Source organism: Sus scrofa, chromosome 8 (assembly GCF_000003025.6).
Source record: "Sus scrofa isolate TJ Tabasco breed Duroc chromosome 8, Sscrofa11.1, whole genome shotgun sequence".
Classification (NCBI taxonomy): Eukaryota; Metazoa; Chordata; class Mammalia; order Artiodactyla; family Suidae; genus Sus; species Sus scrofa.
The window spans coordinates 83,386,022-83,409,321 of NC_010450.4; the positions used below are offsets into that span (position 1 = coordinate 83,386,022).

The 23,300-nt window shown below is 37.4% G+C and overlaps 1 protein-coding gene across 5 annotated transcripts in view; it reads left to right on the plus strand.

Annotated features, from left to right (window-relative positions):
- ANAPC10 (anaphase promoting complex subunit 10) overlaps positions 1-23,300 on the plus strand; it is a 144,354-nt gene that overhangs the window by 32,805 nt on the left and 88,249 nt on the right. The window contains exon 5 of one of the 5 annotated variants that reach the window (XR_304982.3): positions 11,678-11,781. Coding sequence is in view for 1 of the 2 variants with exons in the window: in XM_013978864.2 (XP_013834318.1) it covers positions 9,452-9,706 (255 nt within the window). In the remaining variant the exon portion in view is untranslated. 5 annotated transcript variants of the gene reach the window in all.

Genomic DNA, 23,300 nt, shown 5'->3' on the forward strand with positions numbered 1-23,300 from the left:
TATACCCATCCTTCTTCAACTTTTCCAAAAGTTTGAAGAAGAAGGAATGCTCCCAAAGACACTCTCTGAAGCCACCATCACCCTAAAACCAAAACCAGATAGAGATACTCTAAAAAAGATAATTATGTAGGCCAATATCCTTGATAAATATAAACTGAAATTCTCAACAAAATTTTAGCCAACCAAATTCACCAACATATCGAAAAGATCATACACCATGACCAAGTGGAATTCATCTCAAGTTCACAAGGATGGTTCAACATACGCAAATTAATCGTTGTCATATACCACATTAAAAAAAAAAAGTAAAAAAACCACACGATCATCTCAATAGATGCAGACAAAGCATTTGACAAAATCCAACGTCCATTCATGTTAAAAACTTTTACCAAATTGGGTATAGAGGGAACATACTTTAATATAATCAAAGCCATTTATTACAAAGCCACACCCAATATAATACTCAACAGAGAAAAGCTGAAAGCCTTCCTGCTAAAATCTGGAGTAAGACAAGGATGCCCACTCTCACTGCTTTTATTCAACATAGTATTGGAAGTCCTAGCCATAGCAATCAAACAAAAGAAATAAAAGGTATCCAAATTGGAAGAGAGAGGTAAAATTGTCACTATATGCAAATGACATGATACTACATATAGAAACCCTAAGGACTCCAAAAAAACTACTCGAACTGATCAATAAGTTCGGAATGTTAATCTTTCCACTATGGAAAACAGTATGGAGGTACTTCAGAAAACTAAATATAAAAATGCCATATGATCCAGCAATCCCACAACTGGGCCTATATGCAGACAAAACTTTCATGCAAAAAGATACATGCACCATTATGTTCATTGCAGCAGTATTCACAATAGCCAAGACATAGAAACAACCTAAATGTCCATTGACAGGTGACTGAATTAAGAAGATGTGGTACATATACACTCTGCCATAAAAATGAACAAAATAATGCCATTTGCAGCAACAGAGATACAACTAGAGATTGTCATACTAAGTGAAGTAAGTCAGAAAGAGAAAGACAAATACCGTATGTTATCACTTATATGTGGAATCTAAAATATGGCACAAATGAACCTATCTATAGAAAAGAAACAAACTCTTGGACTTGGAGAACAGACTTTGGTTGTCAAGCAGGTGGGGGAGTGAGTGGGATGGCCTGGGAGTTTGGGGTTGGTAGGTGCAAACTATTGGTATATGAAAACTATGAGATAAGATGAGATCCTGCTTATCCACTCCAAATCTATATTTAATCTCTTGAGATAGAACATGATGGAAGATACGAGAAAAAGAATGTGTATATATGTATAATTGGATCTCTTTACTGTATAGCAGAAATTGACAGAACATTGTAAATTAACTATAATAAAAATTAAAAGAACAAATTGTCTACTTTGTAATTAGCTTAACAATGATAATTAGCTAATTAAATGGCCCATAGATGGTTTTGATGTCTGGTGCTTCATTAAGTAGGACAGAGGCATTAGGCAGAGGAGACCATTAAGGTACTTCTGAGGAGAAAAGGAGATCTAGAATCAGACTGAGCGAAACTGTAACTTTGAGACAGTAGTAAGTAAATTGTTTAGATAATATGTTAGCTATCTAACAATTTTATTGTCTAAAGTCTTTTGTCTTATTCTAAATTAATATGGTGTTTCCTAAGTAGCTGTGTAAATTTACTGTTGTTCATTTTTGATAATGAAGATTGTTAAGTTCTTGTTCTGGGTCATCTGTAATCCATAGGTTCCCATTCTTTGCCACCAAATGAACAAAATTATCACCTAGTTACAGACATCTCTGATTGAAATAAGTAATATAAAGAGAATGAGAAGACAAGCCACAGACTGAGAGAAAATATTTGTGAAAGACACATCTCATAAAGGACTGTTATCCAGAATACACAAAGAACTTTTGAAACTTAATAAGAAAACAAACAACGCTATTTTAAAAAATAGACCAAAGACCTAACCAGACACCTCACCAAAGAAGATATACAGATGGCACATAAGTGTATGAAAAGATTTTCAACATTACATATCATAAGGGAAATGCAAACTAAAAGGAGATACCACTATACACCTTATTAAAATGGCCAAAATCCAGAATACTTATAGTTTCCAATGCTGTTGAGGAACCCTTATGGAGCAGAAGGAATCCTCGTTTATTGCTAGTGGGAATACAAAATAGTACAGCCACTTCGGAAGACAGTGTGGTGTTTTCTTACAAAACTGAGCATGTTCTTACCTTATGACCCAATAGCCATGTACTTTGATATTTACTCAAAGGAGTTTAAAACTTATATCCACACAAAATCTTGCACACTAATGGGTACTGCAGTTTTTTTCACAATTGCCAAAACTTGGAAGCAACTTAAAGACCTTGGTAGGTGAAAGGATGGCTAAATTGTGGTACGTCCAAAAAATGCAATTTATTCAGTGTTAAAGGAACTCTCAAGCCATGAAAAGACCTGGAAGAATTTAAATGCGTACTCCTAAGTGAAAGAAGTCAAATTGAAAAGGCTGAATAATTTTAACTATGTGACATTCTGGAAAAGGCAAAACTAAGGAGGCAATAAGAAGATTAGGGATTGCCAGGAGTTGAGGGTGGTAGGAATGGAGGAAGAAGATTTTTAGGGCAGCGAAATTACTCTGTATGATACTGTGATGATGGGTACATGTCACCATACATTAGGTCAAATCCATAGAATGTACAGCATTAACAGTGAACCCTAATGTAAACTTTGGACCTCAGGTGATAACAGTGTGTCAAGGTAGGTTCACCCTTGGTAGCAAATGGAACAGTCTGGTGGAGGATGCTGATAATGGAGGAGGCCATGCATGGGTGGGGCAGAAGGCATGTGGGAAATCTCTATACCTACCTTCTTCATTTTGCTATGAGTCTAAAACTACTTTGAAAAATAAAGCTTTACAGAGTTCCCATCATGGCATAGCGGAAACAAATCTGACTAGGAACCATGAGATAGCAGGTCCTGGCTTTGCCCAGTGGGTTAAGGATTGGGCATTGCTGTTAGCTGTGGTGTAGGTCACAGACACAGCTTGGATCCTGCTTTGCTGTGGTTGTGGCATAGGCCAGCAGCTGTAGCTCCAATTTGATCCCTAGCCTGGGAATCTCCCATATGCCATGGGAATGGCCCTAAAAAGACAATAAAATAAAATAGCCTTAAAAAAGGAAAATATGTAATATACTACCTCCCCTCTACTCAGAGTGAGCAGTTTTCTTAGGGTTTAGCTGGCACATTGAGCTCATATAAAATAATAATTATAACACATTGACAGATTCTTTTTTTCCCAGTTAAAATACTTGTGTTTACTGAATTTCAGTTTAGTACCCGTTAAGCTAAGTATTCAGATTTGGTATATTCTGAAGTTGAGGAAAAGGTAATCTGTGATTATTTAATAGTAGATAGCATCCTGAAGTGTAAAGTAAGTTTTTCAGGCATAGCATATCGAGATCCTATTTTTGCTTTTTCTCTCATTTCACTTAATTGTAGTGAGTCTGGCCAATCAATATACGTTGTTTACTTAGTGTCTCTTTTTACACTAACCAAATACAATAAGTGTGGCCTTTGACTTATTTCTGTAATTGTACTTTCTTTGAGATTCTTGTAATTGTGCTTTCTTCTTAGATAATTGCTAAACCATCAAAGCTTAATCTGAAAGCTTTCTTTTTCTATATTTTAGAAATCATAGCAAAGAGGTGTTACCCAGAAAACTTGTATAAGAAATGACTGTGATGCCAGTAGTCTCAAAAGCTTATATTTAGGTCTTCAGACTAATCTTCCAAGAGTTGAATTTCCTTTTTTTTTTTTTTTAATTGGGAATTACTTGCGGGTACACATGTTCTTTAGCTATTATAAATATTACTTTGGTTGTATCATTTTATAAAATTGTTTTTTAATAGAATTTGGTTGTATTATTTTAGAAAATTGTTTTTTTATAGAATTTCCCTTTAGTATTAATCCATAGGTATACTTTGAGACACATTAGAAATTATGAAATTTGTTGTAATTCTGTTAGGAATATTGTCGAGGATATAGTTTACTGTATCTCAAAGTGTCCTTTTTGTATAGATCCAGTGTAAAATTTGCCTTCAGATCTGAATTCAGGAAAAGCATTTTGGTTTTTATTATGCACACACACACACACACACACAATACACAAGTTCCTCTGCTCAAGAACTTTCCATTTAAGGACTTTAATACGTAATGAAAACTACCTATTGTAAGGCGGCAGAAGGAGAAGCGTGCTAGCTCTTTGAGTTACCAAGAGGTGATATTAGCATCTGTAGTTAACTGTTTGCACATGTGGTTAAATGGACTTAATGATAGCTCTTTGGAATCTAACCTACTTCTAAATAGAAGAACCTCTGCTAAGTGTCAGAACCAGTAATGATACCTGCTTTGCTTTGACTGCTAGAAACTCTGGAGCCAAATTTGTGACTACTTAAGAATGATTCTGTGTATATATATATATATGGGCCCTAATTTTACCCTTCTACCACTTATTTAATAATTTTATGCTGTATTTCTCATCAGCTCCACATATCTTCAAATTCCACTAGTATGGGAACAGTGTTTGTCTTAATCACCCTCACTCCCAAGTACCTGGCACATAGGTGCTCAGTTAATATTTGTGCAATTTTTTTTCTGTAATGGCCACTTTATTTATTTTAAAGATAATACAGGGGCATCTGTTTTAGCTTTATTTAAGAGTTCAAGGCAGGAGTTCCCGTTGTGGCTCAGTGGTTAACGAATCCGACTAGGAACCATGAGGTTGCTGGTTCGATCCCTGGCCTTGCCCAGTGGGTTGGGGATCTGGTGTTGCCGTGAGCTGTGGTGTAGGTCGCAGATGCAGCTGGCTCCCGCGTCACTGTGGCTGTGGTGTAGGCCGGCGGCTATATCTCCGATTAGACTCCTAGCCTGGGAACCTCCATATGCCGCTAGTGCAGCCCTGAAAAGACAGGGAAAAAAAAAAAAAAAGAGAAAGCAGATGAGTTCTTATATTGATTCTACCCTCACAGCCCCACTTCTGCCCTAAGCAGGTGATGTTAGAGAAGACAATGCCCTAGGAGTGTAATTTACCTTGGGAGAATCTAGGAGACTCATCACTTGCCTCTTCTTCCTGGCCACAGGTGATAAGATCAGGTTAAGTATGATAAAGAAGGCACTTTAGGGAATAAAAACATGATGAATGAAAAGAAATCACTGCCTGCCTTCATTCTTCAGCCTTAGTATTTAGGTAGCTGTGCCATATGTAAGATAATAAAAAGCTAAAAATCAAGTCAAAATTATTCTTAGCTAGTTTGTAAAATCTAGTTGTTAAACATTAGCTTTATCCATTTCAAAATTTTTATCATGTCTCTGTGGAAGTATAGTGAAAGGCGTTGAGAGGTGTCCCTGGCTTTAAAATACTTACTTTGTATGAAGATTTACCTTATGTTGAGTGAGAATTGTTGAAGGCAAATATGGAATTCAAATTTGAAAATTTTCCGTTGACTCAGATTGAGATTATCAGTGGCAAGGAATTACCATGGCTCACTGAACTCCATTTAACCTGAAGTTGTAGTCATTTGAAACTTGCTGTTATTCTCCCAGAGTCATATTGTACTTGCCATTGAACGCAGAGTTCTCTAACCTTGGCTTACGGGGGCAAAAACCCAGTCTGTTTCATAATCTGCAGTCTGGGTTTTAAATATTGTATCTAAAGTGGGACAGAAGGATGATACTTAAGCCAGAGGAAGGAACATGTTTTCTAGATTGTCCTTGCCACATGCTGTTTTAGTCGTAGGTTTTGGAGTCTGTGAGATCAGAGTCGGAATCTTGGTACTATTACCTCTTTATTTTGTAATACAGGGCAATTTCTGTGTCCTTTTGGAGGCTCTGTTTATTTACTTAAAAAGATGAGAATCACAATACTTATCTTGTTTGGGTGGTTGTGAAGATTAAATGAGATAAGCTGTGTAAAAACATCTGCAGTATATCAAGCACTTAGTAAGTTTCTCAGTCAATATAAGTTTGTCCTTCCATACTTCTTCTTTTCCTTTAGGATCGCAAAAGGTTGGAAAGTGCTCGATAAATGTGTCTTTTCTTTATTAGGCATGCTCTAGTAATAGAGAGTAGATAGATTGTCTTAAATTCAGTTCCTCACTGCAAGATCTAAGCATGACAAATTTTTTTTAATTTAATGTTGATATTTGGCATTTCACTATCAATTGTCCAAAGTTGGATAGAGCAGTATATCCCATGCAGGTTTTCTAGTTGTTGTTTTAATCTTAATGAAATTTCCATTGACATTGGATTAAATGTATAGATTTAATCCTTTGAAACTACTGCATCAGTGGCATTATTTTGTGGCATTTCTAAAGGAATAGTTTAGCATTTTTAATCCTTCTGTTGGATCACATATTGACCCATTGTGTCAAAATATTGGATCTTTCATTACTAACCAAGGTAATAGCGTACTAATGTGGATTCTTCCTTTGATTTTGTACTCAGTAAATTTTTTGTGCTTGTGAGATTCATTTTGACTTATTTAAAAAATAAGCAAAGTTGACTTAATATTGATGACTGAATTCTGCTTCTAATCCTTATACTTTCTCTGGAAGATGTATTCTTTTAAATTAATACATTATTTATAGTAACACATTTATAAAATAGGAGGTTGTTAAAAAAATTAAGTGCATCTTAACAGCCATGACTTTTAGCTAGACCCATATTTTCAAAAAAGCTCTGTCTATCCTGATTGCACAAATATTTTTGTCTTTTTTTTTTTTTTTTTTTTGCTGTTTCTTGGGCCGCTCCTGCGGCATATGGAGGTTCCCAGGCTAGGGGTCTAATCGGAGCTGGAGTTGCCTGCCTACGCCAGAGCCACAGCAATGCTGGATCCGAGCCATGTCTGCAAGCTACACCACAGCTCACAGCAACGCCGGATCGTTAACCCACTGAGCAAGGCCAGGGATCAAACCCTCAACCTCATGGTTCCTAGTCAGATTCGTTAACCACTGGGCCACGACGGGAACTCCCTGCACAAATATTTTTTACAGACATTTCCATTAAGTAGTGAATGAATCCCTGAGAGTCACACTCTAGCCAGTCTGAAGGTTCCCATAGTAGAGAAGTCGACAGTAGTATTTGAGTTTTGGAAATGCACAGGGTATGCTCCTATTGGTAGGCTTTTTCTTTTAGTATAGTTTGGCCTAACAATTGAATAAATTGTTTCTATTTGAAATTTCAAACAGAAGCAATTTGTTCAATATAAGCAAAAACAAAGATACTCACAATACATTTTTTGTTGGAATATAAGTTGACTCACGAAATCAGGATAGTTTAAAAACTACTCTGTGAGGAGGTCCTGTTGTGGCCAGCAGTAACGAACCCGTCTAGTATCCAATGAAGACGTGGATTCAGTCCCGGCCTTGCTCAGTGGATTAAGGATTCAGTGCTGCTGCAAGCTTTGGTGTAGATCGTAGATGCAGCTCGGATTCTGTGTTGCTGTGGCTGTGGTGTAGGCCAGCAGCTATCGCTCCCATTTGATCCCTAGACTGGGAACTTCCATATGCTATAGCTGTGGCCCTAAAAAGACAAAAAAATAAAAATTAAAAAATTAAAAAAATTACTCTGAAAAAGTTACTTATTTTAAAAATCTTCTTTGCAAAGAAATGGATACCTTGATACCACAGGTATTAAGATAGCTTTTCACTTCTTTATGGCCTGACATAATAAACAAAATGGGAGTAGTGGGTGTGACAATTTGGTTGAGTTTGTGTATGTGAGCAGGTGATGTGTGGGTACAGGCCTGTGTGTGAAAGATCTCATATATGTGAGAGTGCATTTGTTTGGAAGTAAAATGAACAAAGCTAGAGTATTGTCTTATTTTTTAGTAAGACGTTAGTGTTGATATAATCATATGGTTATCAAACACCTTCATTCATTCATTTTTTAAAATTGTTGCTCAGTAGTAATTGGGCATCATTCTTTCACAGAATAGTTTTGAAGCTTGGCAACATTTTATGGTCCAGTTATTACAGGATGATACTGTGAGATGTTGGGGAATTCACTCATATTTTTTAGGCCAAGTGGTGCTGAAAGACCACAGTTTAGCAAACTAGACATATCTGGTTTCACATCTCTATTTTGTCACTTATTACGTTTATGCGTAGGATGGGGTAATGGTGCTTTTTCATTGGATTCTTGGGACAATTAAATAAGACAAAATTTGCAAAGTAGTTATTCATATTGCCTGTCACATAGAAAACAATGCAAATTCTCTTTTGTGATTTTAGAAAATAAATAATGTTTGACAGCTTAAAGATTTTTTGAATATTTGAAGTAAAAGAGAAATTAATTTCTGTATAGCCTCTGGGGGAGTAGTAGCGCTTTCTGCACCTTGAGAGAAATCTTGACAAGAGTACTGGGTATTGCACATTAAGGGTTCTCATATTCTTTATTTAGTTGGATAAACCATTTAAGCAAATGTAGGCGTAATAGCTTATTATTATTTTAAAAATCTTCAATATTTTAATAATGAACCTCTACAAAATAGAAAAAAATTGCTCTATATAATTGCTATGTCATAACTTATAAATCAGTTCAATTTGGAGAAAATGTAAATTTTCTATCAGATAATATAGTACCAGTTTTGGGAAAATGACATCACTATAGCATGTTATTAAGATAGACTTAAAATCACATTAGATACCAGTATTGTCATGTTTCTGAGGTTAATTGGCTGCATTCAGTTTTAGGTTATGAACGGTCCCTCTTGAATAATACACCAAGCTATTAGGCAGAAAGAGCAATAGCTCACAGGACTAATTGACCTTGTCAGTATAATAGAAACACTTACAAATAAAGTTCTCTTTTCAACAACATCGCAAATGAAAACCCCAGAAGAAACTGTTATGTCCTGTAACTGTCCTGGAATGCTGTGATTCATTTAGCAGTCTGTGGGTGGAGGTGGGTCATGGTGGGCGGGAATTGGGGAGAGAAATGTAAAGGATAGGAGAAAGAATTGGGGAGGAAAATTAATCAGGCAAAAATGTTAGAGAGAAACACACAATTTTAGAAATGATTTTATCCGTCTTGAATTTCCAAAAGGAATGTCTTTGAATCTCTGTAAAAGTAGTGTCTTTGTTTTTTTTAACCCTTCTTGTTCTGTATCTCCAACCTTTTTTTTTTTTTTAAACAAATTTGGTAGTCATTATTGCAGTGAGTTCCTTTCTGAACAGTAAAAACACATCTTTGACAGCAGTGCTGTAATGAGGAGGAAACATGTTTGTCATCCTGCAGTCTTGGATTTATTTACATGTTTTACCAATAGAAGACAGATATAGTCTAGGACACCCATATATTGATTCTAGTATTCTAATATTGAAGCTAAAATAGCTTTTTCAGTTTTTCTTTTGTTTTTTGATACAGGTTTGGATTTGTGCCAGAATGGGGGAAGGGAGGAGTGTTGAGATGAGACACAGAACAAGAGAGAACACTCAGTCCATGACAAGTTTACAAGTTTTTACGATTTGGTGTTCTCTCTCACTCATTCTCTGTCTCTTTCTCTCATTCATTCTGTCTCTTTCTCTCTGTCTCGCTCTCTTTCTTGGAGGAGGGTGGTTAATGATGAAGACCATGTATTTTATTAAAGGACCCCTGAAGCAATGTATCAGTCTTTCTTAAAGAATGCAAGTGTTTTTAGATGCTTTAAGAAACTTAGTGAATTAATTGGCCTGGGTCTTTAAAGAAAGAAAAAAAAAAAAAAGAACTATAGATTAAAACTCATTTTGAGGAGTATGGATATCCAAAATCACTTCTGAGAAATTGTGCTGCAGATATCAGCCTTCATTGTAATACTGTAGGAGGGTGATAACATTCCCATTTCATTTTCTTTTTTAAAAAGACATCTTTCTCATTGTAAGAAAAAGACAGTGAAATTGGCAAAAGGGCTTTAAAAACAGTAATAAAAAAAGATTTATAATGGAAAGAATTGATGGTATATTTCACCTAGAGTAAGAAAGACAATGTGTAATAAGGGATTTTGTGGTTTTACAGCTCAGTGCATGTGTTTGAAAGCTGTTCTCTCAGCAACGTGGGTGGCAGGTTATGCTACCATATAATGTATTGTAGTTGGCTCTCCACACTTGTCAGGGTTAGTGTTCAACCACTCGGAAAATTTTCCCATTGTTCTATCATGTGAACCAAGACTAGTGTTGAATTCCCAATAACTTACAAAAAAAAAGGGTTTAATTAGAAAGTTTGAAATTTGATTACATTTTATTGTTTTAATACAGTGCTATGTATTTTAGTATTTTATCTGCTGTTTTTCAGGTAGCAAATACCAAAATCAAAACTTCATCTGATTATTGTTTAAAATAGATTTTACAGAAATTTGTATACTGAATCTTGCCCTTTTTTTCTGTATTAACACTCTGTTTCCATCTTAAGCATTTTGCTTCAGATGGACCATGGCTCTTGGCAGCCAGTGCATTTTTAGCAAATAATACTGTTTCTAGTAAGAGTTGCAGAGAAAAAAAAAACTTAGTGTGAGGTCCTTGTAAACTGAACCTTTGGAACATTACTTTATTTCTCTTTTTCCCCCCCTTTTGTACTTCTTCTCCATTTGTGTAATGGTTATAAATTACATCTCTTGAAAAGAATTAAAAACATTTTGTTTTGTTATTTTTGTAGTTGATTTTTTTTCTTTACCTGTTATTTTAAAGATAACCAGAGAAATAAGCAATTATGGTATTGAAATTCCATTGTGCCAGCACCTCCAGAGCGTAATCCAAAAAAAACAGAAAACCGCCTGCTGGGTTGTCTGCAGTATGCTTGTGTGAACATCAGTGTCTGCTGTTCACACATCATTTTTTTACTGAAAGTTCCTCTCGGAATAAAGACTCTGTGTTTTCTGAGTGTAGTGAAGCATTTGTTGGTCCTTACATTTAAATTTGTGAGGAATTCTGTTTATAGGATAAGTTGTCATAGATGTATATTACATGATTGTTACTGGCACATCAAGAAGTGGAGAAAAGGCTTGTATGTTTATGCACTACAAAATAATGAGGACCTTTAAATGAAATTACAAAGTATTAAAGGTGGGGAAATAATGAGCTTTTTTGTTGAAGATATATATGAAAGATTGATTTAAATATTGACTTTTGCCCTTTAAAATCTATTTTATTTATAAAGTGTGTATCTTGGCTAGATGAATATAAAAATATCATAAATTTACCCTATATTTCAGGACAGATTCAGATATTTGAAATTCAGATTCTTAAATATGGTGACTTCTAGACAGTATTGAATAAGTAAAATTTTTCAACTGACCTTATGTAATTACTCTAATCAAGCAGTGTATTAGAAAGTATATTTATGGATTCTTAGACTCATTTTTTCATTTTTAATCTTATTCACTTCGTTTTTATTTTTAATATGCTGCTGGGTATCTTAGTAGAGATAGCAAACTTGCAAAATGTAATCCAGTGTGTTGGCAGCCTCAGCCTTTCACTCAAACTCATAAAATACCAAAAAGAGAAGGCATTTGCTAGATAAAAGGGAACTTCAGGTTTAAATTTGGTGAAGTGGAAGTTGATGCCCACAGTCTCACTTAAGCTTTATCTGACTCATTCCATGTCATTTGTTTTCTCTTAGGAACTTTCCATGTTAAAGTTCATAAAGGAGTAAATGTATACATGTTTTTGGTGAAACTGGATTTTTATTCACTTCAGCTATTTTTCAATGAGAGAGAATTTCAGGTTAGTTTGCCTCTGAATCTCACTCTGAGTTTCATCAATTAAAATGCACTTTTACATTTTATAGTATTGTATGAACCTTTATTATTGTTTCTTCCGATTATTAGAATGAGATCACTATCTGAGACCAGTTCTTACATCTAGTCAATAGGTCCAGTAGACAGTGATGCCTGCTAATCTCTCAGATGCTCTCAATTTGCTTCTTATTAGTTGTCTTAACCTTTCTTTCAGTCCTGTAGATGGAAGAGATTGTCATCTAAACAAGATACATCTCACATATGCCTCTAGCAAAGGGGAGTAAAAGCACCAGGTCCTTAACATGCTCCTTTCTAAGGGCCTAAGATGCCCGAGTCTCCTGATTGCCACGAAGCCTAATTGCTCACAGGGCAGCCTGGCACACTGCCATTTCCCCACTGTGCTGTTTGTTGGTGCTGTGAATAGAACAGAAACGGCTTTGCTTTTTCTATTCAGTTGTCACTGATTGCAGTTTTAGGAAATAAGTTAACATTTTTCTTAAAATGATAGTAATTCTAGGTGAAGTCAAACTTCATAATATCTAAGCAATAAGCAGTGCTTTTAAAATTCATGTAAAATAAAATTCATTACTTCTTACTCCATACTATTCATTTTGTGTAATTCACCTTAACTAGACTAGACAGATGTTCCAGATTTGGATCAACACTTTTGAAAGTAAATTATAAGGTGGTTCTTTTTTGTACTTGTTGTACTGTTATAAACAGAATCTGTTATATACATGAATTATGGGACCAATGGAAATCACAGATCTTGCAAGCAATGTGTGTGGGGACTTTCTTCAGCTGTTTCGAAAACCTGTTATTGAGAACACTAGAGATGTTTGCATTTTAATTTTCAGTATAACTAGAGGTGTGTATTGAGTTTTCACCTCTGCATGGACCTATAACAAGAACTTCATTTGTTCTCATTGTCACTCTTCTAGGCACCATAACTAATAGGAAACAATGAGTATTGTGGGACTTTCACACACTTGAGTTACTTTTTTCTTTTCTTCTCAATCTCCTTCAGAGTTTTACATCTCTGTAAAACGCATATTGGATTATACTTGAATTGCAAATATTCACTTGTACTCATCTCAAAATATATTCTTGTCTTATTTTCATTCCAGAGAGATATACCTTTTTTTTTTTTCTTTTCATTTTTGGCTGCCCCACGGCATATGGAGTCCGTGAGCCAGAAATCAGATCCAAGCCACAGTCATGACCTAAGCTGCAGCTGCAGCAATGCCGGATCCCCAACGCACTGTGCTGGGCAGGGGATTGAACCTGCTGTGACCCAGCACTCCCAAGATGCCACCAATCCCATTGTTCCACAGCGGGAACTTTCTTGTGTATAAAATGAAGATGAAAATAGTGTACCTCATGGGGCTATTGCAAGACTGGAATGACTCAGTACCTGTAAAACTCTTAAAATAATGCCTGGCTAAGAGTAAGTACACCAAAAATGTTAGTTGCTGTTAACTACTGTTATCGAAGAGGAAAAATCGTAAAGCCAGAAAATGTGAATGGAGTTGGCCTTAATTAATGGACGTCTTTTTCATCCACTCCTAAATAATTCCCGTTACCTTGCTTTCCAGTCCCCTTCAGAGAAATACACATCCCCTGAAAGTGTATTTAGGATTATATCACAGTCACAATTCCCCTTTTCATTCCTTACCTCCATAGAATTGTGATACTCTTGCAGTAAAAATCTTTACATGTCTCTTGGTCAAAAAGTATTTCTTGAGTTTGTCATCTGCTTCTTATGGGTCTTGACTTAGCTTTTGAACAGTCCTTTTGAAGGCAGCTTTGTTGTGAAAAGACCTTTAGAAGGCTTCATTGAAATGCTGAACATCTTTTTTCTTATTTATTTATGTATCTGTTACTTATTTCCAGCCTGATTGAGATAGTATTGACATATATGTAAGTTTAAGGTGTACAATGTGATGATTTGATATCCATATATATTGTGAAATGATTACCACAGTAATGTTGGTTCCTACTTCCACCTCCTCACATAATTACCATTTTGTGCATTGGTGATAACATTTCAGATCTATTCTCTTAACTTTCAAGTATATAATACAGTATTATTAATTATAGTCACCATGCTGTACTTTAGATTTCCAGAACATACTTGTTTGATAACTGAAAGTTTGTTCCTTTTAGCCAACGATTCCCTAGTTCCCCCACACTCAGCCCCTGGAAGGCCCCATTGTACTCCCTGTATTTATGAGTTTGGCATTTTTAGATTCCACATGAGAACATACCATATTTGTATTATTCTAAACTCTTTTTGAAAAGGTAATTGGGTCTTAAAAAGTATTTTTATTGTGATTCTTCTTTTTTTTTTTAAAGAGTGATTACATTTTATTTTATTTTATTTATTTTTTTATTTTTTATTTTTTTGGTCTTTTTGTCTTTTCCAGGGCCGCACCCGTGAAATATGGAGGTTCCTGGGGTAGGGGTCCAATCGGAACTGTAGCCACCAACCTATGCCAGAGCCATAGCAACGTGGGATCCGAGCCTCGTCTGTGACCTACACCACGGCTCACGGCAATGCCGGATCCTTAACTCACTGAGCAAGAGCAGGGATCGAACCCACAACCTCATGGTTCCTAGTTGGATTTGTTAACCACTGAGCCATAATGGGAACTCCTATTGTGATTTTTTGTTTTCTTAAATTCCTGATTCCCCCATCTCTTTTCCAGTGGTTTGTAATCCAGTAGTAGGCCTTCAAACAGACTGTTTCCTTAGATGTAGTATTGCCAAGTGTGCTTAAAAGGCTATCTTTAACCTTTTCCTATTTTGAGTATTTATTTACTGTTAAGGTTTATGGTGATAGAGGAGTTCCCGTCTTGGCTCAGTGGTTAATGAACCCGACTACTGTACATGAGGATGCAGGTTCGATCTCTGGCCTTGCTTAGTGGGTTAAAGATCCGGCGTTGCCATGAGCTGTGGTGTAGGTTGCAGAGGCAGCTTGGATCCTGCATTACGCGTAGGTTGGCGGCTACAGCTCTGATTGAACCCCTAGCCTGGGAACCTCCATATGCTATGGGTGCGCCCATAAAGAGACAAAAAAAAAAAAAAGAGTGACCGTATATGTTTTAGCTTTGCTGTGTGTTAAAAATTACTCATATATTACCCATGTATGTCTAAATTTATATATATTTACATAAGGTTTTATCATATCTAACATACATACAAATTCTGTTTCATTTTTGTTCTAGGATAAAAGATAAGTTAGTGTAAAATGTAAATGAAATATGCATTCATTTATTTTAGAGCACATTTAGCAGCAAATCGTAATTTACCTGATACCTTAAAAGACTGGGAAAAAGCTAAGCCTCATGTGGCATGAGGAATTCTGCAAGTATGTGCTGGAGTTTCTGCAATTGTTTCTGTTGTATGCTTAGCATTCCCTCCTTTCCAAAGTCCATAAAACACAATATAGTTTATGTGTATATATAAACTATTTAATATAAGAAATAGAACTTTATGAGCATCCCAAAGCTGGAAGCATACCTCTTCCCTTCCCTATCACAGTCCTTTCTGGGGTTTTTTTTGTTGTTGTTGTTGTTTTTCTAATTAATTAATTTATTAATTTATTTATTTTTTGTCTTTTTGCCATTTCTTGGGCCGCTCCTGCGGCATATGGAGGTTCCCAGGCTAGGGGTCGAATTGGAGCTGTAGCCACCGGCCTACGTCAGAGCCACAGCAACTTGGGATCCGAGCCGCATCTGCGACCTACACCACAGCTCACGGCAACGCCGGATCGTTAACCCACTGAGCAAGGGCAGGGACCAAACCCGAAACCTCATGGTTCCTAGTCAGATTCGTTAACCACTGCGCCACGACGGGAACTCCTCTGTTTGTTTTTTTATGTATTGCTTTTTAGGGCCACACCTGTGGCATATGGAAGTTCTCAGGCTAAGGTCAAATTGGAGCTACAGCTGCCAGCCTATGCTACAGCCACAGCAACATCAGATCCGAGCTGCATCTGCAACCTACACCACAGCTCAAGGCAATGCTGAATCCTTAACCCACTGAGTGAGGCCAGGGATTGAACCTGCATCCGCATGGATACTAGTCGGGTTTGTTTCTGCTGTGCCACAGGTTGAACTCCAAGTATCTTTTAGAGGTAACCACTCTCCTAACCTTTTATGATAATTTCCTTAGTTTTATTTTTTATAGTTTTACCACCTTTATGCATCCCTAAGCAGTAGTTTAGTACCTCTTTTGAACTCTCACTGGTTTAGTCTTGGTATTGTCAGATTGCTCCCTTTCTCCTTTTTTTTTTTTTTTTTGCCAACTTTAATTTTCAGTTATACTAACTTTAAATTTTGAGTTTAATTTTTAAAGTCGAAGTGTATTTTTGCTGCGGTAAATATTTGCATAGGTTAAAAGTCTGAAAGGACTGCAATATCACTTAAAACAACAACACTTCCCTCTCTATCCTGCGTCCCCATCCCACTCCTTGGGACCATTTCTCTTACTCTTAGTCAGTTTAGGCCTTATTTTGGGGGGTGGGGGGGTATTAGCGTTCATATTTCTAAATGACACATGCATGGATAACTGTAATAGATACGTGCGATTCTAAACAATGTGGGCTTATCTATTTAAAGACATGATCTTATGATGTCTTACTATGAAATAGCAGGATTTAGTCCTATAATCTATTTTTTCTCTCATATACTTCCCTTTTTATCTTCATAGTATAGTTTTTCACAGTATTTGCTATCATTGTACACATTTTCGCTGTCATGACCATGTAAGTATTGTTTTTATCCTAGAATTAGTGAGTGCCTCATTTTTTCCCTGAATTTTTAAAATGTTATCAGTTATTGATATATCCCCAAATTCTCTATAAAATACCTCAGGAAACAGTCATACATACTCTCCTGGTTTCACATTTTTTTCATGAAAAGATCCCTCCCAGACCTTCAGTCCAGCCACTGTGTCTGTGTGTCAGTGGAATTTCATTGACTGGAGAAGCAGACCACTAGTGTGCGGGGCGGGGGGGGGGGGGGAGAAGAGGTATATAATAAGAGGTTCTTTTTGGGTGTTTTATCTTACACAAATAGGAGTTGACTAAGTAAATTCTATAGGGCTCTTTTCACATCTGATGTGAAGCTTGAGGTCCACAGGGCAGAAAGTGAGAAGTGAAGATGGATGTGAAATGGTGAAGAGCAAAGACAACCTGGAATCCAGGAGCACCAACTTGAGGAATTGGACCCATGTTAGTTTACTTCCCCCGACCTAGTGTCCTGCAGAAGCAGCTGACATCCTTCGTCACAGGGCAGATACAAGCCTGGCCTGGGGGTCAGAGAAGCTACAGGAGGATCAGGGGAAGGTAGAGCAGTTGTTGGCCTGGCTGCTGCCCCATGACAATGGGGTTTGCCAGCAGATAGTGACAACATGTGTCATCACTACAAAACTTGTAGAATCACCTACCTCAACTTAAGTGTGAAAAACAAGAGTGGCTGCTATTTCACTTCCACCTTCTAAATCTTGCACAAAGATATCTCTTCTGGGAGTTTCCATCGTGGCTCAGCAGTAACGAACCCGACTAGTATCCATGAGGATGAGGGTTCAATCCCTGGCCTTGCTCAGTGGGTTAAGGATCCGGTTGCTGTGAGCTGTGGTGTAGGTCACAGCCGTGGCTCAGATCCCAGGTTGCTGTGGCTGTGATGTAGGCTGGCAGCTGCAGCTCTATTTCAACCCCTAGCCTGGGAACTTCCATATGTCGTGGGTGCGGCTCTAAAAAGCAAAAAGAAAAAAAGAAAAAAAAGAAAGAAAACATCTCTTCTCTCCCACCTGACCAGAAACATGCCAGAAGGAAATTCTGGGAAATGTAGTTTAGCCAAGTTGGCACATTACAGAAGCACCATAGGTGGCCTTGAGAATGTTCCTCTCAGATCTCTGAAGGCAGGGAGTAACTGACTGATGGCCCTAGCCGCTGCTCTCTGATATCCATCACACAGTCTGCCCCCAGCCATGAGTGAGCACAGCAGGGGTACTAACCGAAGCCCATTCCTCGGGACTCTGGAGTCCTCTGACAGGCAGCTGGAGCTTAAGGACCCCTTGCCAGACCTTTATTAGAACTGTGCTGCAGTCTAACAGGCATCCACCCCACCCTTCTTCCTTCCCTGTCTCCTTCCCTGGGGCCAGACCTGCATTGCTGTCTGACAACTCTTCCAGCTCCCTCCCCATTTTCCTCTCACAGATGCTTCCCCTGATACATTCATTGTATATCTGTGATTTGGTGTCTGTTTGGAAGACTTGGACTGACAGCTGTCTTCTTAAGACATCCCTTCAATAGCATCTTGGGAATTTCCTTCACCTTTTTTTTTGGTTATTAGATTCCTTGTTTCCTGGATCCCACATCTTCATCTTTTTGATTTACTTCCTCCTTTGGTGAAATGCATCCTCCACATGGGAGGTAAAACTGTTGAAACCTTGCATGACTGAAGGCTTTATTTTAATCTCACCCTTGAGGGATGATTTGGCTGGGCAGGGAATCCTTGTTTGGAAATAATTTTCATCAGAGTTTTAAGCACATCCTCCATTGCCTCATACATAGTTTTCTGTGTAAATGTTGAGGAATACAATGCCACTTGTGATGTCTGTTCCTTTGCATGTGACCTATTTTTCTCTGTAGAGGGTTTTAAAATCTCTTGCCTTTGATGTTCAGAAATTTTATGATGGCTATGCCACGGCACACGTGCGTGTGTTTCTTCATTTTATTGAGTGCTCAGTGATTCCCACCATTGTGGAGACAGCTGTCGTTTAGTTCTAGGAGGTGCGTTTATGTTCTGTAGTATTTTTCCTCTCTATTTCTCCACTCTCTCTTTCTAAATTCTCATTTGTTAGCTGTGATACTTCCTGCATGAAGCCACTGATTTTCTCGGTTTTTAGCTCTTTGTTTTCTCATATCCCAATCAATTCATTTAAATTTGTATAATTTTATTTTATTTATTTATTTTTTTGTCTTTTGTCTTTTTTGTTGTTGTTGTTGTTGTTGTTGCTGTTGTTGTTGTTGCTATTTCTTGGGCCGCTCCCGCGGCATATGGAGGTTCCCAGGCTAGGGGTCGAATGGAGCTGTAGCCGCCGGCCTACGCCAGAGCCACAGCAACTCGGGATCCGAGCCGCGTCTGCGACCTACACCACAGCTCACGGCAACGCCGGATCGTTAACCCACTGAGCAAGGGCAGGGATCGAACCCGCAACCTCATGGTTCCTAGTCAGATTCGTTAACCACTGCGCCACGATGGGAACTCCTAAATTTGTATAATTTTAAAATTTCTGCATATATATATTTTTTTTTCTAAGACCTCTTTTTATTCCTTGGTTTTTAAAACAATAGCATCCTGTTCTTGTTTTAAGGATACATTCTATTATGTCACAGATAATATTAATAATGCTTTGTTTTGTTTTTAAATTTCTTGTATTTCCTTCACTGTTTCTCTTGAGAGTTCCTTTTTTGTTTCTGCTTATTGGCCTGCTTGTTTCAATTTCTGTTTTTTGTTCTTCTCTGTTTCTTTTCTTTTCTTTTCTTTCTTTCTTTTACATTCCCAGAGATCCTTGGCTATTTTCTCATAGACTAGGAGTGAGGCATGGACAGAGTTTGATGCTTATTGGGTGTTACAGTAATGTGGTCAGTCTAGTACCCTCACCTCTTTGCACACATGTCACCTTCTCAATGAGGCCTATTTTGACCACTTTATTTAAAACTGCACACACCCGTCCCTTCTCTGCTCTGTTTTTTCCCCCATAGCTCTTTTTTTCCCTCATGGCAGTTTTATTACCTAACGTATTATGTAATACCTTTTTAATAATGTTTGTTGTTAATTTTCTGTCTTCCCCCAGTAGAATGTCAGCCCCACAAGAGCAGAGATTTGTTATTATTTTTATTTTCATTGATATGTTCCAACCCTCTGGAATAGCGCCCAGCACAAAGCAGGCATTCAATAAATATTTGTTAAATTGGGAACACTCACAAACTGTCTATAACTATTCTCTCATGGACTTACTCTCTTTCAGCTATTCTTTTTCTTATGGTCTTATTTTTTCCAGAAAATAGTAATTAATTCTCCAGCCTGGAGAAAGATGGCAGGGAACAGGAGGTGCGATGTGGAAGGAGCTTCAGGGTCATGTCCCTGGGAGTCAGTGTTCTTGCAGATGAGCAGGATGAAGGGAGGTTCACTGCTAAGTTTGCAGATGTTCACTTACCTTTTTTTTTAAAGTAAGGTGCTTCCATTTGGTCTTGTTTTGCCTGAATCTAGAGCCTCCCTTCTTTAACCTGTATAAATAATATAAGCTTTTAGTTCTGTCTATGAGTAGGAAAGGGAAGGTCACCTGCCTACTTAAACTGGGAGTGGGTGAGAATCTTGACATCAAACTAGTCCTTGCATGGACTTCAGCAATTTTCTTGATTGCTTTTTTGTTTATTTTTAGCCTAACTTGGCACTCCTACTTTTAGAACTACCTGGTGATTTCAATTTCAGAAATATTAGGATACAGTGTACCTTGCTTCTTCTTGACCTTTCCCATTGCCTTTGTGTTTGTGGATTTATACATTTTTCAAATTCTCCAGCTGTCATTTCAGTTGAACTTTAGGAGTCCATTATCTCCTAAACTATTTTTCACATCATTTTAAAATTCATCAAAATGGAATTTGCCTAAGAATTAATGGGTAATTAGATATATTCGCTGGACATAAAATACATTAATTTCCAATAACTCGATGATTTTCTCTTATTATACATGCCATGGTTTCTGGTATCCGGTACATAGTAAGTGCACAGTTTGTTAATGGATGAACAGATTTTACTACTGAATTCAAGCTGTAGGGTGATGGCATTTTAATATATTGCTTGGAAAGTTTGAGGGCAAAATTACTTTGTATGTGTTTATATACTTGTGTGTATTCTGGTGTCAAGACAGATTTGTATAAAGGTGTAAACCTGGGAGTTCTCTTGTGGTGCAGTGGGTTAAGGATCTGGTGTTGTCACTGCAGAGGCTGGGTCAGTGGCTGCTGTGGTGTGGGTTTGATCCTGGCTTGGAAACTTCCACATGCTGTGGGCATGGCCAAAAAAAAAAAAAAAAAAAAAAAAAAAAGAGGAAAAGAAAGAAAAAAAGGTAGAAACCTAATCGAAATCTGCAGTTAACATGTAAGGAGTAGGGTGTGGGGATTAGAAAGTGGGGGCAAAGGAATTGAGGCCAGTTGTTCACATTAACTATGAGTAGTAGGTTTCTGAAAATGAAACGAACAAAATCTTGGTGAAAGAATGGGTAGTTCCTGAACTTTAGACTTAAAAAAAAATGAAAGTTAGGGGGACTGAGATCTTGTGTGACCAGAAGTTCTCTTAATATTCTTATATTTACAAATATGAAAATAATTCACTAAACTAGAGCATATCCAAGATACTCAACCCATTCTAAATGATATACAATAAGTATCTCTCTGCCTTCTCTTGATGTTTGGAATAATTTCAGAGTCAGTTTCCTGCCCAATGTAAATTTGCTTTTGCCTTACTGCCGATTATCTGGCTGGAATGTAGGTACATGACCATTTAGCACAAGGATGAGAATATTAAGCAGAGATTCTATTGTGCAGGGCCTTGTCAACCATGTTAGGGATCATAGATTTATTCTTACTATAATGAGAAACTAATGAAAGGCTTTTCAAATTAGCATTTTTGTCAAATGGCCCTGCCGCTAATCTTAGCTTAGTTTGGAGGAAGACAAAAGTGTCTACTGACAAGGTTAGTTAAGGGGTCTCTAATAATCATCCTGGACAGCAGATATTGTTGACTACCTGTGTCATATTCCTCCATCTCTCTTCCTTGCCCACAGAGACCACGCGTTCCACAGTAAAAACAAAAAATGCCTCTACTCCAGCTTCCCTTTCAGTTAGTGCAGAGGCATGTGACCCAGAAATGGCCAATAAGAAATCTGATAGCTTCTGGCAAATATTTTCCCCCATAATTAAAAGAGGAGAAAGCCCTTTTGGACATTTGTCATATGAGAACATGATGCTTGCAGCTGCTGCAGACATCACAGACACAACAGGGCATGACAGAGGAGAAAGGTCTGGGACTTCTTTTTCTTTCTTTTTTTATTTTTATGTTGATACAAAACGTCCACATAACGTAAGTGAACAACAGCTCACTGAATTTTCACAAACTAAACACACCCATATAATCAGCAACCAGTAAATGGTCCAGAATCTCTTGTTATGCTGCCTTATGTTCCCTCAAGGCTAACCAGTATTTTAACAGTATAGACTACTCTTACCTGGGTCTTGTGTATGTGTGTGTGTGTGTGATGTTTGAGTTTTGTTTTTATTTGTGATTTTTTACTTTAGGAGATGGCATCATATTTTGTACATACTCTTTTGTGTCTGGCTGTTTTAACTTACTATATTTATGAGAGTCATCTGTTTGGGTAGTTGTAGATTGTTCATTTTCATTACTGTGCAACATTACATTTTGTGAATATACTTCAATTTATTCATTTTCTGTGGGGTATATACCTCTTTGATTTGTGATAGTTCTTTAAATAGTCAAGATAGGTGTCTTTTGCTATAATATATGTATAATACTTCCCCATCTGTGACTTGGTTTCTCCACTCTTTTAATGGTATCTTTATGTATTTATTTTTGCTGTACCACCACACATGGAAGTTCCCAGGCTCAGGGTCGAATTGGAGCTACAGCTACCAGCCTATGCCACAGCCACAGCCACACCAGATCCAAGCCACGTCCCACATCTGAGACCTACACCACAACTCACGGCAATGCCAGATCCCTGACCACATGAGTGAGGCCAGAGATCGAACTTGCATCCTCATGAATACTAGTTGGATTTGTTTCCACTAAACCACAATGGGAACTCCCTTAATGGTATCTTTAGGTGAACAAAAGTTCTTAATTCTGAGTATTTGTTAATTGGTGCTTTTTGTGTTGTGTGTAAGAAAAACTTATCTACTCCAGAGTTCAAAGATGTTTTATTTTCTTCTAGAAGCTTTTTATTATTTTACCTTTGACATTTAGATCCAAAAACATCTGGAACTGATTTTTGTTTATGGTGAGAAGTGAAGAAATCAAGATTATTATTTTTCCTTCCAAATGGAAATTCAGATCATCCAGCATTATTACTCAAAGAGACCATCCTTTCCCTATTACACCAATGTTATCTGTGATAAAAAAAAATCAGGGAGTTCCTTTTGTGGCTCAGTGGTAACGAACCCAACTAGTATCCACGAGGATGCAGGTTTGATCCCTGGCCTCACTCAGTGGCTTAAGGATCTGGCATTGCTGTGGCTGTAGTGTAGGCTAGCAGCTATAGCTCTGATTCGATCCCTAGCCTGGGAACTTCCATATGCCGTGGGTGTGGCCCTAAAAAGACAAACAAACAAACAAACAAACAAACCCCTCCCTTTTCTATTCTCTTAAGCGTTTCTGCAGAATTTATATCGTTTCTTCTTAAATACTTGGGAGAATT